This window comes from Dendropsophus ebraccatus, chromosome 1 (assembly GCF_027789765.1).
Source record: "Dendropsophus ebraccatus isolate aDenEbr1 chromosome 1, aDenEbr1.pat, whole genome shotgun sequence".
Classification (NCBI taxonomy): domain Eukaryota; kingdom Metazoa; phylum Chordata; class Amphibia; order Anura; family Hylidae; genus Dendropsophus; species Dendropsophus ebraccatus.
Genome location: NC_091454.1, coordinates 226,713,680 through 226,730,917, shown reverse-complemented (window position 1 = coordinate 226,730,917; position 17,238 = coordinate 226,713,680). Strand labels below are relative to the sequence as shown.

The 17,238-nt window shown below is 40.9% G+C and overlaps 1 protein-coding gene across 1 annotated transcript; it reads right to left on the bottom strand.

The window, feature by feature from the left end:
- Window positions 1-1,857: 1,857 nt before the first annotated feature.
- Window positions 1,858-16,543, bottom strand: LOC138785776 (olfactory receptor 5AN1-like). Its single transcript, XM_069962094.1, has 3 exons — window positions 16,529-16,543; window positions 15,491-15,808; window positions 1,858-2,784 (listed from the first exon to the last, which is right to left on the bottom strand). The coding sequence occupies exons 1-3, from the start codon at window positions 16,541-16,543 to the stop codon at window positions 1,858-1,860; spliced, it is 1,260 nt and encodes a 419-aa protein (XP_069818195.1).
- Between the last annotated feature and the right edge of the window lie 695 nt (window positions 16,544-17,238).

Genomic DNA, 17,238 nt, shown 5'->3' with positions numbered 1-17,238 from the left:
ACAATGCTTGCTTTCATTGTTTTAGTGAAAATACTGTTTGTTCTTTTTTTTTTTTTTTTATTGGATTTTTACCAAATTTCAACAAGGCCTACATTTGGCCTGAACAATAAACATTACAGCAAAGAAGGAAAGAGAAAAAAAAAAATGAAAAAAATAAAATAAAATAAATAAATAAATAAAAACATAAAGGTATACATGAGTACTTTAGCCAATATTAAGTATTTGTGAACTTAATAGTTCTACAGAAGGGAGATAAGTAAGTATACAAATAAACAGATTATTTTGCAAAGGGTGAGGAAGTCCAATGTTTCCAACGTTTTATCAACGTTTTCATATTATGTGAAGAGACAGGAGATAAAAGTGTTTCATGAGAACATTGCGAGTTTACTCTATTGATAACTTCTGAGATTGAAGAAACAGAAAATACTGTTTGTTCTAATGCCTGAGGAGACTCCGTCAGTAGGTTTATGTTGCCCTATTTTACCCCTTAAGGAGTGAGTTGATTTTGTCCTTAAGGGCCAGGGCCTAATTTACAAATTTGACCAGTCTTAGGCCATGTTCACATGGTGTAAGAGACCGGCCGTTCTGTTTACTGTACCGGCCGGATGATCTTTTCGGCCGCAATGTTCTGATGCGGCTGCATCCCTGCCCACCCACATCAGAACACTCCACTGCACACTATGGAGCTTGTGGCCGCAGCCACTCGCTGCATAGTGTGAACTGACATGATTTTCTGCGGCCGATATTTATACAATTTCTCAGAGTCACCAAAACGTACGTCGGGGTAGGGGAAGCAGGCAGACATCCTTTTCCGCCCACCACTTCGGTAATATACTTTGTTTACCATCTTGACCTTTGGGTGTTGATTTATCTGTCTTAGGAGATTTACTGGTGTGTTTTCAAACCTTTATTTATGTCCCGTGCTGGGTCTATATCCTGTTTGATACACCCCGTTTGTATGTTCGTTGTTATTGTTTTTAACTTTTCTTTCAGCTGTGATTCATTGTTTTCCCTGCATTTTCATTCTATTTTATTTGACTCATTAATAAAGATTATGTTTTGATTAATTAGAGGTTCAGTTGTCCTTCATATGTTTGTTGGTTTGTTACTAGAACTCCATAGTTACATTTGAGTAACACCTTGTCCCCCATTTCGTGGTCTTAATTCTACTCTGTCTTGGTCGTGGGGGAGCTTTGCATAACTTGAATTTTGTAAATATTGATTCTACAACCGGGAGATGCATTGACAATTGAATGGAGTGGAGATCACCCAAATTCTGGGACATATGCTCTAGATCCCCGCGTGGGCTCCACCTCCCAGCCATAACAATGGCCCACTGGCATGATGTGCCAACCCATGATGTGCTTCACTGTGTGAGGCTCTTTCATAAAGATTGGATAGGCTCTACATCCTGAATAAGAACTGTAAATGAAGTTTACAGTTTGTTTGTTTTTCTTCTGAGCTGGGGGTGTTCCTGTGCTTCCCATTGTACTACACAATTATCTTAGAAAAATTGAGTTAAATACATAGGAGGATTAACAGGTACCGAATTACTAAGAGCTATTGACTGCGGCATGTAAGGGGTGATCCCCACAAATGTCAATGAGTGTCAGTGGTAATTTACAGCTGACACCAGCCACATATGGAGCAGGCATGGCTGCTCGGACCTATTCCATATCTCTCTGTTGCAGTTCTAATTGAAGTGTATGTGCAAATGTGGGAAAGGGTTGAGTGTTCTAAAATATTTTATGTCAAATTGTTTCTGGGATAACTACCATCCAGTGACAGATCAGCACTGATGCCTACAGTACCATCGGGTCTAACCTGTCAGTGATGTTACTTTCGGAGTCTAACACATCATCCGCTTATGTACTGTTCAGCTTTCATTATGTCTTTATTCCTTAAACTGTATATAATGAGGTTGACTAAAGGAGTAAACACAGTATACAGCAGGGAGAGGATTTTACTCATGGTGACGGTGAGACCTTTCGTCGGGACCACATAAACGCAGAACATAGTCCAGTAGAATATGGAGACCACAATGAGGTGGGAGCTACAGGTGGAGAAGGCTTTCTGTCTACCAGTACTGGATGGGATCTTCAAGATGTTCAATACAATATACGTATAAGACACTATGATAATCACGGTTGGTATAAACTCTACTGGAATACCTAGTAAATACATCTCCAAGTGAACAACAAAGGCATCAGAACAGGAAAGTTCTAGTAAAGGAACCATGTCACAGAATACATGGTCAATGACATTGGGTCCGCAAAAGTTGAGCTTTGACATTGTTATACTGGAAATTAAGATGATAGAAAATCCAGACAACCAACAGATGATGGTCAATATCACACAATATGTACTTGTCATGATGGAGGAGTACCGGAGGGGATTACAGATGGCCACATATCTGTCATAAGACATCACAGCCAGGAGTAGAAATTCAGATACTTCCAAAACACCAAAAACATAAAATTGAATGATACAGTCAATAAAGGCAATGGTCACTCCATTATTCAGTAGGACGTGGAGCAGGTTTGGAACAATGTCTGTGGTCAACAAAATATCACTGATGGAGAGTTGTGAGATGAAGAAGTACATTGGGGTGTGGAGGATCTTGCTGGTGGACACCAGGATGATGATCAGAAGGTTCCTACATATTGTCCCCCAGTAAACCACAAGGAACAGACAGAAGAGGAAAAGTCTTAAAATATGGCTGACTTGAAATCCTAAGAGGAAGAACTTGGAGACCTCAGTCAGATTAATCTCCTGTGTGTAGAACTGTTAGCAGATCATAGAAGAAAACAAATGCAGTTGAGTTTTTACAATCTAGCACTGGAGTGTCCAAATTAATTACATTAAAGCCTAGATTGTATTATACAGTTGCTAAAACTACTGTATTATGACTTTTATGACTATTATGAGGATTTTTAGACACCTTTTACACCGAGCAATAATATTTTGCTCCGTGTAATAAAGGCAGCAATCAACCGATGTCAACAATCATCCGCTGATCGTGTCCTTATGACTCTAATCTAAAATCGTTGACAGCCTGGCATGCAACGCTAGGTGACCGTGGTGCAGTCCCATCTCGTTTACCGATTGTCTAAGTGGGTTGTCACTTCTGAGTCAAGTTAATCTCGAAAAAAAGTGGTGGTGGCTGCAGTCAGTGGGGGACACCGGAGATACTGTCATCAGGGTGCCGGGAGGAGGTAAGTATAACGTCTATTTTTTTTTTCCAGCAGTGCATTATATGAAAAAATTCTTACCCTGGATAACCTCTTTCATTTATCTCATCTCTTTTAACCTCCTTTCTCATGTGTGTTACGTGACTGAACATTACTCACATCAGATATTTTACTCTCAGCATTCATGTTTTTTTTTCAGTTTTTTTCTCTCTCAGCAGCGGCGTCAGCTTCTATGGCCACCAGACCCCTGAATGTGAGACATTACCTGCCGATATTTATCTACAAGGTGAAGACAAGGGAGCAGGTAGAAGAACTCTCTGGAACTCCCTATCTATGCTCCTGTCTGATCAGTCTCCGGTGTGACCGCCAGTGGAGGAATATTAACATTATAATAAATATAAATATAATATTAATAATTTACTGATTAATTAAGAATTTTATTTTTCATATATACAACTTTATGAAAAATAATTTCGTTAAACATAACATCATTGTAGAGACTAAAGAGATCAAATTAAAAAAAGAAAAATATATAAGCCTGATAGAGAGCCTGTTCTATTGCCTCAAAAATTTACTCATTTACAGTTTAGGGCTGGGTTGACACTACGTATATTTCAGTCAGTATTGAGGTCCTCATATTGCAACCAAAACCAGGAGTGGATAAAAAACACAGAAAGGCTCTGTTCACATAATGTTGAAATTGAGTGGATGGCTGCCATTTAATGGCAAATATTTGCTGTTATTTTAGAACAAAGGCTGTTGTATTGAAATAATGGCCGTTATTTACTGTTATATGGCGGCCATCCACTCAATTTCACCATTGTGTGGACAGATCCTTTCTGTGTTTTTTATCCACTCCTGGTTTTGGTTGCAGTATGAGGACCACAATACTGACTAAAATATACTGTGTGTGAACCCGCTATGTTCACACAATGTAAGTAAAGTATTAATCACACTTACATTGTGTTGCAGCTATAGGGAATCCCGGCCGGGGTGTTTACACATAATACACTTATACATACACATAGTACACACTCCCGCCAGGATTTCAACCGTCTGCACGAAAAACTGACATGTCAGTTTTCTGCAGCCGCTACTCATTGAACAGCTGCCTCAAAGAACCGGTCAGTTCACACAATGGAGCATGTGTGCAGCGGGGAATTCGGATGCGGGCGAACACTGATGTGAATTCAGATGAAGTGAAGATCATCCAGTCAATACTGCAGTACCAGTCGGAAAGATCTTCTCTAAACGCTGATCATTATAAAAACCGAATCATTGCTTCAAAATCGTTAAAATGATTGATCGGATAAATTATCGCTCTGTGTAAACGCAACATTAGGGTCCATTTACACAGAAAGATTATCTGACAGGATAAAGCCCTAAGGCTATGTGGAAAACATAGATATAGTCATTAGCTGTATCCATGTTTTCCAGACAACCTTAGAGCTTTATCCAAGTTCAGCAGCCCCCGCTAATCAAATGCCGAATGCTCGGGTTTGGATCGACTCGAACACAATTCACTCATCTCTAATCCTGTCCTATTAGGCCAGTAGAAGCACAAGTTGTCTGAAACGGACTGTGGCATGTGCAATCGCTTTGTCTCCCATGACTGTTGATCGGTGATTGTATCTACAATAAATGACCATCCAAATGATTTGGTGAGTGCAACCTGTTCACCTATCTACCTTCCATGATAGAGAGGGTTCATGCAACCGGCTGCCTTAAAAAGGTATTTTGGTGGTAAGTAAGAGGGGAATATGTTAGAACAGCTTTCATACTAATGTTGCCAATGAAATAAGTGAGATTTACTCTCATTTTGGTTTTACGAGTGCTTATCTGTATTCCATGAGCAGGGCTGTATTAAGCCAAAAGTGCATTGGCTCTTCTGCATCATGTACATTTTAATTAATTTAACATTCAGTGTGTTTTTCATGGATTAAAACATAAAAAAGGAAACATTTTTACTCTATGAAAGAGCTAAAGTAACTTTTTTGTTTATTGGGTGTGTGAGACCAGAAACGTTTGGTGACTCTCTGTTTGTCTGTTTGTCATCTGTGCTGTGGGATAGTACTGGATGAGCACTAGAAGCTTTTTTCTTTTCTTTTTTTTTTTTTTACTTTATATCATTCATCTCATAACTCACATGCCAGTGTTATTTTTTTGGAGTCCCTCTTGGTGTTTTATTTCACCAAATGTTCTACACAGAAGAGACTTCTCTGATCACTCTGACCTCTAGGGTTAGATCATCTCAATATCATCTTCTTGAAGGCTTTCTTAATATCTTGATTTCTCAGGCAGTATATCACAGGGTTGCTGGATGGGGTCACCACAGTATGCACAATAGACATAATTTTACGTAAGGCCATGTATTTTCCTCCCTCTGGCATCAGGTAAATAGAAATTAAAGTCCCATAAAACATGGACACCACCACTAGGTGGGAAACACAGGTGGAGAAGGCTTTCAGCTTTTGACTGTATCTTGAGAATTGTATGGACAATACAACCATAGGACACCATGACTATAAGGAAAGGACACACAAGTACAGGAACACACATGAATGTAGCTAGTAGCCTCATTCTTAATACATTAGAACAAGACAATTCTATTAGGGGATTGATGTCACAGTGGTCGATGATGTTTGACCTACAGAACTGAAGCTGAGAGATGTTTGCTGTTAGGACTAATGCAACCGAAAAACCAAGTATCCAAGATAGAAGAATATATTTCATACAGATACAATGGTTCATAATAGAGTAATAATGGAGAGGTTTACAGATGGCCAAATATCTGTCATAGGACATCACTGTCAGAAGGAAACATTCTAGAACTTGACAAAGAGCAAAAATAAAATACTGGGTGAAACAAGCGGGAAGAGGCAGAGAGGAGCCATTGTTCAGAACCACACGGAGCATGATGGGGACAATATCTGAGGTCAGGATGATGTCCGATGCTGTGAGCTGTGCCAGGAAGAAGTACATGGGGCGGTGGAGGTTCTTGCTGTAGGACACCAGGGAGATGACCAAGAGGTTCCCGCAGATTGTAACCAGATAAATCACAAAGAGAAAAACATAAAAGAGAAGTCTTAAACTATACGGCAGCAGGATTGTAGTTATGTTTTTGGCTTCCATTTTCTACGGGGAAAAAAATAAAATAAATAAATAAATAAATAAATATATAACCTATAAACATATAACCTGATGTTCTCTTTTTTTTTAGGCTGAAATACCTTGTGATATTATCTATTTATATCATGTGAAACTATTTATTTACGATTTTATAAAAGAAAAGATTTGGCTCAAGACGGGTTCGGGTTCAAGTCGATCCGAACCCGAACGTTCAGTATTTGATTAGCGGGGGCTGCTGAACTTGGATAAAGCTCTAAGGTTGTCTGGAAAACAAGGATACAGCCAATGACTATATCCATGTTTTCCACATAGCCTTAGAGCTTTATCCAACTTCAGCAGCCACCGCTAATCAAATGCCGAAAGTTCGGGTTCGGATCTACTCGAGCATGCTCCAGGTTCGCTCATCTCTACTCAAGACAATATCCATGTAAAGACTCTCTTAAAATGTGATCCCATTGGATATATTTAAAATATACAGAACATTGACATCAAATTGTGAAAATAAAGGTATAATTGCCTTACATGAGATTATAATAGTCTACATTTCGATCTACAAAAGCCGTTCTCATCATAAAAAATCTCAATTCCACAAGTATCTCCAACTTCCTAAAGTGTGTGGCATCTCTATTCTTAATACCACAAAAAATAAAGGTTTGCTATGAGAAAAATGACATTAATTTTCAAACGAGAAATGGAAACAATCCGTCTATCCGACTTCCAAATCCTACAGATGCACATGAGATTATAATAGTCTACATTTCGATCTACAAAAGCAGTTCTCATCAGAAAAATCTGAATTATACAAGTTTCTTCAAGTTCATAAACTGTGTGGCATCTCTATGTTCTCCAATACCATAAGAAATAAAAGTTAGCTATGAAAAAAACAACAACATTCATTCTCAAACGGGAAATGGAAACAATCCATTAATCTGACTTCCAAATCCAACAGATGCACCTGCCTCCAAGAAGCCGTTCTCAGAACACTATTGAGAAGGTCCTATACTCCCTCCCTACTACATTTTATTTACCCCAACACATCAGGACGCTGCTGGAGAGGTTTATGAACTTGAAGATACTTGTAGAATTCAGATTTTCTGATGAGAACGGCTTTTGTAGATCAAAATGTAGACTATTATAATCTCATGTAAGGCAATTATAACTTTTTTTTCACAATTTAATGTCAATGTTCTGTAAATTTTAAATATGTCCAATGGGATCACATTTTAAGAAAGTCTTTACATGGATATGGTCTTGAGCCAAATCTTTTCTCTACTTGCTGTCCATGCTGAGACTAACAATTCCTTCCATACTTCTTATTTTCTATTCAGCCTTCAGCTCCCAGTTCTCCCCCAATGAGAATCACAACCAACCACCTATTAATGGCAATGAGAAAAGCTATCATACTCAAGGTCACTCCCTTACGACATAGACTTGGGACCCTTAAATACAAAGCCGACACTATTCAGCATAAACTTAAGGTGTATCTCATAATATGTCGGTTTACAATGTTGTTGGCTCTTTTCTACTTTGCTCTACCTCTATTTATCGATGTTATATGATGATACTTTGGATGATTTTCTTTGTCAGACAATATCTCCTATTTCTTTTTCCTCTCCTTGCTTAGATTGTTATATCTTTTCCCTTAATATGAAAATTCTAATAAAAACATTGAAAGAAAAGATTTAATTAAGATCTAATATCAAGGACGAAAACGATTATTTCTATACAATACAATCGAGTGCAGTCAACAACACTAGCAGTAATAGCAGAAATCCCTGCTGCCATACTACTACATGGAGCATTGGTAGTCATAGATTCCCTATAACATTTTTCCATCCACTGACAGAAAGAAGGGATCTTCCCAATGGCGAGAGATGGAAAAGCTGTAACAGACCTTTATATAGGGAAATATGGAGTAAGATGAGACACTGGCTGATATTCTCCCTCTTATGACCTGACAAGACGAGGCCCCAAGGAAATCCGTCCTCTTGGGAGTCTGAGGGGAACGAGAACAAAGAGAAAATCACAAAATAACAATTTTAGAAATTAAATTCATGGCCAAGTTTCATATACTGTACAGGTGTGACTACTCCTACACCGATATCTGGTGTTAGGCTTAGTCCTATTTAATCTATGATATGGCAGATACATTTTAACTTTAGCTAACTCTTTATCAGCTATTGACCTATTGGCAGATAAAATAGAGAAAATAGTCCTGATGTCCCAGTGTATAAAGGCCGACACCATATTACATGGCACAATATTAAGGAAGAAGCGAGCGCCATTACATGCGCTATTACATGCCCAGACAGAGAGGAAGAGGAATGGGAGGGGCCACGGGAAGCTGCGAGATGGGCTACACGGATGATCCTTAGATCGTCCGGTTGGCCCATAGAGGAGTGCAGTGGTCTGCCGCTGTCGTGATTGTAATTTTTCAACATGTAGCAAGACCACAATCAGATGACATTATGGATTTTTAACATGACACTATAACACCAACCGATTATCGCCTGGGGCGGCCGATAAATGAAGTAAATAAAGTACGGTCAATAATCGCTTGGTGTAATAGGGCCTTAAATGTTGCATTGTATACCTGTCCCCACCATAAGGATCCATTGTAATAAACATGTAACCATCATCTGTGACCATGTAAACAAATGGAAGATGGAATTATGGGTAATTCACTTTGTGTATACCCTCTCATAACATGTTTAGCTGTGATTGTGGACAGGGGGTTATGTGGCAGGATTGGGTTGGTTTATAGTGCAGCCGGTCTCCTGGTCCTTGTGATGTAAGGGAAGCGTAAATGTCAATCAATATGATAAGATTGGCGACAGTCAACTTCTCTGGCATCTCAAGCTTGTGTTTTACTGATAATTTAGACCTCCTGATATTGACCAGCCTCCCTGATTTTCGGGTTTTGGCCCCTGTGCGTGTTATCTGTTTTGTTTCATTTTTTCTTGTCTTGTATTGTTGCTCATACGTGGTGAAAAAGCCCACAAGAGACACCATGTCCAGGTGGATTTCAGTGTTCAATCCACACTAGTGCAATGTTTCAGCAGAAATGAAGCCTTTTTAAAGCAGTGACACAACATAGGGATCAGACTCAGTATAAATATAGTGTCGCAAAATCATCATCAATTCGCTCATTATAAATTTATTAGGTATATAAAAAAAAATCAAATTGTGATAGCAACCAATGTATATAATGAAAAACTGTATGAAACGTTTGATGTCCAACATAAACGTGATCGAATATAGAATGCATAAATGTATCAATCAAGCAGCCCAGGTGTAAATCATACAACACAGTTCTAAAACAATGAAAATAATGTCCAGCAGGTGATAAATACATAAGAGTATGCAACTGCGTGACGTCAGTAGGATGCGCTGCCCCCCCCTCCCACCGCTATGATGCAATACACTACTTTGCACACACTGCCAAGCCCCATCACCTGGCCACATCCTCCTGTGGCAAGTTGGCATGTACACAGTGCAGACCCCACTTACTGTTATCTATTTGCCTACCTATTAAAACTAAGCCTACACTACTTCTGTCCCTGCTCCGACATCTTCCCCTGTCAGCTAATCGAGCATCAGAAGACCTGGGTCTATATACACCCAGGTCAGCTGATGCAGCTGGCCAATCACTATAAGACCAGCAGCCAACATGGCTGCGGCATAGTAGTATATGCCACATTTTAATTGGTTGATTTAAGCCACCAAACATGCAAGGAGGAGACTTGATAATTTACATAAGTATCATGTGGTTCTCATTAGAGCATGGCTCTCCAAACTGCGTCCCTCCAGCTGTTGCAATACTTCATTTCTCATCATGCCTGGACAGCCAAAACCAAAGCTTTAGCTGTCCAGGCATGATGGGAATTGTGGTTTTGCAACAGCTGGAGGGCCGCAGTTTGGAGACCCATGCGTATCGAATACTTTCAAGTACCTTGATGTTTGGGTGACCAGTATACTCGCTCATTTTTAATCGTGAACTTTGCCTAAAACCTGTCTACCACATGTCCAGCAATTGTGAAATCTGGGAAATTGTATGTGATTATTAACCCTTTCACGACCGGGGATCATTGATTCCTCAATGCCCAGGTCGTTTTAAGACATCAGCTTATGGGATCATAATGATCCCATGAGCTGATGTTTATAGCTCTGCCCCCTCTCCTATATCCCCTGCCACTGTCACAAGAGAGGCACGGCGCGCGGCCTGCCTTCCCTCCCTCTTCCCGTCGCCACCGTAGCTAGAAACTGGAAGCTTGAGGCTTCTGGTTTCCATGGCTATGATCAGTTCGCAGAGCCCCGATGGACACCGGAGAGACAATTCTCCCTCTGTAGAGGGAGAATTCTCTCTTTAGGAGCCCTATAGATGCTGAGGTCTTGCTGACCACAGTATCTATAGGGTTAACTCTCAGCACCAGAGCGCGGCTCCGGTGCTTTGAGTTGTGGTGGGTCCCCGGCAATCACTGATTGCCGACGCCCGCCGGGGATGACACCTGTGTCATCCTGTGCAGTAAATTAACGTTGCTGCAGCATCAGTCATAGGCGGCAGCTTTGTTAATTTACTGTGCAGCGGCGGGAGAGGGTTAAGGGGGTAAACCCATCTAGGACAAATGATATATCCAAGTGATATGCCCTAAGTGTCCCCTTCATGTGATTGTGCCTTTGAGACCCCGCACCGGCCTCCTTCCTCCCTCTGGCCTGATTGTGGCTGTCAGAGGTGGTCGAGAAGCTGAAATCGGCAAGGCTGCATAACTTTTATTGACCTTAAACTGTTATTGACCTTCATCAGCTCCTGACAAAGCACAGAAATTTGAAACACATGTCGGGGGGTGTTTTCCTTAAAAATTTCCTTTTTTGTAAAAAAAGATTTCTGGTCTCATTTTACTTTTTTCCTAGTATTTTTTTTAGCACTTCTTTTGCTTTCTTCTCCTTTCTGTGATGTTGGTGTAAAGGCTATAGGACGTCACAGAAATGCACAAAGCACTTTAATTACTCTATATGCATTATTGTGTGTAACCAGCAGATGGAGCCAGAGTACTATGTAATCTGATAAAAGAGTATTGTGTTATCACACCGCACACTGCTGTGTAACTATTGTGGCTATTTTTTGGGTATGTTACCTTAAAGAGAGTTGTGAAAACTCCCAGAATTATGTAAAAAGCACAGCTTGAGGACTATGACATTTGTGTAACTCCCATCAATGTCAATGACAGTTATGTAATTTGCCTAACCCGCAAGCCCCTTTGACCCTTAACACTATACAAAAATATTGGTATGTTAACACCTAGATTCCATTAGACCTCCACCGTAGCTTGATCCTTGTAAAAACAGCGGAGAAATGCTTACCAGAAACTCATATACTGTATGTAATAACTAGAGATGAGCAAACCGAACCTTACAAACCGAGATTCGTTACAAGCTGTACAAAAGTTTGGTTAGGTACCAACAAGATGATAAAGATCACACTAGCACAATTTAATGCACAGTTATGCTCACTTGTCTGTCCTTCCACGGGTCTCTGGTGTCTCCAGCCCCTTCCAGCTGCCTCCAGCTCGCTCAGCCAATCACTGATTCCCTGACAGCCTGTGATTCCCTGACAGCCTGCATTGGCTGTGGCACAGTCGCTACTCAGTCAGGCAGTCTCAGGAGTGACAGCCCACTCTGCTAACCCACTGACTGACTGAGACAGAACAGTGCCACAGCCAGTGATTGGCCGAGCGGGCTGTCACTCTTGAGATGAGTGACAGCCCACTCAGCCAATCACTGACTAACTTGGGATGGGACAGCACCGTAGCGAGTGTTTAGCCACGTGGGCTGTCACTCTCGTCTCAGAAGAAGTGACCTGCCCACTCAGCCAATCAATGTCTGCAGTGCTGTCCCATCTCAGTCAGTAATTGGCTGAGGGGCTGGAGGCAGATGTGGCGGACACCAGAGACTAGAGAAAGAGGACAGGAAGAGAGCATAAAGACTCCCCCTATGCTTAGTACTGGCTGGACTGCACTGTAATCACAGCTTTCTGCTAGAGTCGTAGACAACAGTAATTGCAGTACAGCCAGTACCAGGCATCGGGCTTGTCCTCCTTCTCCAACTAGTCATGGCTCCTGGGGCTGTACTATGCTGCTGGCACAGAGAGGCGTGACTATCTGAACAAGAAGGACCGCCCTCATGCCTAGCTGGAGCTTATTAGCATATGGCATGGAACTTTATAAAAGTATGTTTGCAGGGGATAGCGGCTACAGATGTATGTTAAGACTGTTTGTAATTGGCTTTTTAAGCAACATTTGTTAGATTATATGCCATATTTTGGCTGACTGGTTAAAATATACAGTTGAGACACTAAAGCATTATAGTTACCCTCACACAAGGTGAGACTGTGAATTTCTAGAAGCAAACAATACATTTTGTATAACACTTTTGATTCGGACCCACATCGACCAGTCCTTTCTTAGGACTCACTACCAGATTCTTGCTTCTGGCCCATCAAGTAGAACCACACTACACATCCAGCACTTCAGGCCTTCAAGGCAACTAGGCTTCCACTCTATCCCAGTCCTGACCAGACCAAGCTATTGTCCTACCAAGGTTTGAAGACAATATCACTAACTCACCACCACTTTCCTCACTCTCAGCAGACATCTCAGATATAACCACTAGGTTGCTAATACTTTTTAGCTATCACCATTTATCACCATTAACAGTGGCTCCTCTCCATGTAAAAAAAAAAACTCAGGCCTTGTTTGTAAAGTGAAACAAATGTCTCTTCAGGACTCCCTCAAATTCTGAAAGTTCTTCTTTGTTCTGCCCAAGCCTAGATCGCTAATCCTTCCCTCTGGCCTCCAACTCTACAGCAGCAGCCTCCCATCTCCCCTGCCTCCACAAAGAAAGATGCCACCTCCCTTTCAACCAATTGGCCTCTCTCACTCTCGCACACACAACACCAGGTCTAGCATCTCAGGCGGATCATCCACTTGGCTATAGATGCTAAACGTTCTAACTTTATATTCTCTCCTCTACCCCCTCCTTTCAGTGTGGCAAAGCATGTTGAGGAAACAAGACTCCATCCTCAAAAATCCATCTCCAGTCTCTTGGGACTAGCCAGACCTCTATAATACCCCTCAAAATAGCTTCCAGAACATTCTTTCTTTTTGTACATGCAGAGTGTTGCCGTTCATTGACTAACCAACTTCTAAGACAGAACATGTACACAGAGAAATACACTATTAGGCTATGTTCACACTACGTATTTTTTCTTGAAACTACGGTCGTTGTTGCACAGTTGAATAGTGGCCGCAGAAAACCCTGTCAGTGCACACTATGGAGCGAGCGGCTCTGGCCACTCACTCCATAGTGTAGAGTGGGGAGTTCTGATGTGGGCCCACACGTATGTGTCCTGAAACATCATCGGTCGTCTCGGCCGGTCTTTTACTATGTATGAACATAGCCTAACAAAACAAACAAACATAAATACAAAAATTTCTATATTGCGTCTTGCTCAATTTAAAGAGTTCAATGAAAAGGTATCTAAAAGAAAATCTAAAAGAAACAGTATGGGCGGCATGTATCATCCGACGTACGGATGATTTTCGGCGGAAAGTGCCGATTTGCGTATTTTTTTATTCGCAAATGGCCGATTTGCGAATTAAATATTCGCATATCGTCACTTTCCGCCGAGTACGCCAGGGGGCGAAGAGGGGGTGTGGAGGGGGCGTTACGGGGGGCGTGGACTCAGAGTCCACGTGATTTATCATTTTTTCCGCACAAAGATACGCCGAAAACCTACTCCACCTTTCAGGTGGCGTAGGTTTTCGGCTGTGCGCACCGACGCGCACGGGATTTATGTAGAGGCAGTCCGCCTCTACATAAATCTCCGTAGCGCCGGAGATGTGGGGACATTTATAAGTCCGGCGTAAAAATGCCGGACTTAATAAATGTCCCCCTATGTGTAGATGGGCTCCACGACGGTGAGATGAATGCTGTGCTCCGTTTGTAAATCAGTGGTCCAGCTGGGACCAGCTCCACTGCACCAAGAAATCGTATTTCATATATCAATATCTCAGGACTGAACCACTGATTTACAAATGGAGCACAGCATTTATTTAAAGAGGTTGTGTGGACAAAATCTACTTTTCCCCTATCCCTAAGATAAGGGAAAAGTAAGAAATCCGTACCCCAGCCCCCGCTGATCTTCAGATCACCCCCGGTTTCTGTGTTATGAATAGAGCCACAAGTACAGCAAGTGACCCTTGGCTCTAATCATTCCTATGGAGGTGCTGGAGAAAACCTAGTACAGCGCTCTTTCGGCTTACTCTGCAATGTGTCGTCAGGTGCCGTACCCGCGGCTCTATTCATAACACAAAAGCCGGGGACCAATACGGAGATTGGTGGGGGTATGGTGGTCAGACCCCTTGCAATCTCCTTCTTTTCACTTATCCTATGGATAGGGGAAAAGTTGATTTTGCCTGGACAGCCTCTTTAAGTGTTGTAACAGATTAATATGGGTGAAACTTCTGCTAGACTCCCTTTACATAGACAACATTTTCAAAATAGATGTTAACCCCCTATGTATTGGTTATTTCCTGCAGAGATTTTTTCATTTCCTTATTCCTCAGACTGTATATAATGGGGTTGATCAGTGGAGTGAACACAGTATATAGCAGGGAGAGGATTTTACTAAGATTTAGGGTTTGTCCTCCTTTTGGGGAAAAATAGACACTCAATATAGTAAAGTAGAATATGGAGACCACAATGAGGTGGGAGCTACAGGTAGAGAAGGCTTTCTGTCTACTTATATTGGACTGCAACCGTAAGATGGTGACAATAATATTAATATAAGATATGATTATTATGATGGGCATGAACAGTACTAGTAAACACATTATATAGACTTCCAACTCAATACTGTAAGTACTGGAACAGGCAATTTCTAGTAATGGAACAATATCACAGAAAAAATGATCAATTATACTTGGTCTACAAAACATCAGCATTGATAGAGTTATGGTGTAAATCAATGCAATGGCGAAACCTATGGCCCAACACATGGCAGCCAATGTAACACAACGAGGACTTGTCATGATGGAGGTGTAAGACAGGGGATTACAGATGGCCACATATCTGTCATACGACATCACTGTGAGTAGAAGACACTCAAATACTTCTGAGGCACTGAAAAAATAAAACTGAGTAAGACAACCAGGAAACGTAATGGCCGCCCCATTATTCAGTAGGATGTCAAGTGTATTGGGGACAATATCTGTGGTTAATAAGACATCACTGATGGAGAGTTGTGAGATGAAGAAGTACATTGGGGTGTGGAGGTTCTTGCTGGTGGACACCAGGGTGATGATCATGATGTTTCCACATATTGTTCCCCAGTAAATCACCAGCAGAAGACAGAAGAGGAAGATTCTTGAATTTTTTCCACTTTGGAATCCTAAGAGAAAAAACGTGTTGTCCACAGTCAGATTGTTCTCCTAAAGCAAGAAAGAAAAAAAATAAAATAAATAAATAATAATAATAATAATAATAATAATAATAATAATCTTTTCCCAGTAAGATCTAATTTGTCCACTAGAGATCCCCAGATCCCCTAACTCTTCATGCAGGAAATTACCCTAATGTAGTCACTAGCTGACAATGTTCAGGCCATAGGCGTAAATGGGGTCTGTGCCTGTCCGTTCACAGATATGTAAGCACTTGATTTTTACAGGGAATCATCGTATTCTTGCTTCTTTAGTTGTCTGCACATTGCTTCGCTTCCGTTCATCAGAGGTCATCGAGACCCTCAAACTCTCTGTTTGCAATTTATTTGATGTTCATATTTTTTCATATTTATTTGAATTAATTTAATTACAGATTTATTGCATTTTATTTTACTAAATTTATTTTACTTTCATTGAACACAAAGGGATTTGACAAAAAACAAACAAACAAAAAAAAGAAATGAACTTCTAAACTGGTGTGCAAAACAATGAGCCATTGAGCCAATGATCCAATGCTAGACCTAAAAGACCCCAAGCGTGACAGCAGGAAACTATTATAGATCTTATTACAGGTTTGGCCTAAAATCCCAAGAAAAACCCACAATAGACAGATTAGAATTTTTTTTGTAATGTGTTCCTGTACATAATAGAGGAGATTCAATACGACCAAACAGAATGAGTGAAGGCAGCCTTGCTTCTGCTATCCCTTACCTCCGATATTTTCATGCTCTTTGTACTAGGGATGAAAACGAACGACTTCTGCCAATGCTGATATGAGAAAATGAAGGGGAAAAAAAGAAAAGAAAACAATACACAATGCTAGACGAGCAGATTTATATGGAAGCACCAGGAGAACAGATGATCAGACAGGGACCGGCTTCATATATATATATAAGAGGAGACGGGACCCGAGGAGGAAATACGTCTGGAGAGATTTCTGCTCTCTTGTCTCTTGTGTGGAGAAAATAATCAAATAAAATATAGAAAATAAAACAATTACATAATACCCAGGATGATTCATCAGGACTAATAGAGAAAGCAGCCATCTTATCTTTGGATACGTACTGAATGCTCCCAGCAATAATAATATTGAACAGTAAAGCTCGCGCTTTGTGTAGAATTTTTGTAGACCAAATTTGCAATGGAGACTCCTAATGCTTTTGGTTGGAATAAAGCTGTGATCATGCTAAATGTCTATAAGAAAGGGGGGGGGGGGGGGGGTAAAAAGTGAAGCATCAGTTTCCCCGGGCACCAGCTGCCCTGTTGCAGCATTTTTTTACTGTTTGGTGTCAGGGTGTTGGCTTTTTGTTATATTTTATTTCTTGTTATGGCAGCCTGCGGTAGGGAGATCTCATAGGCCACTTTAAGGTGGACTCATTCTGAGGGGCACCCATTAGAAGGGTGGTACTCCCCCACTTTGG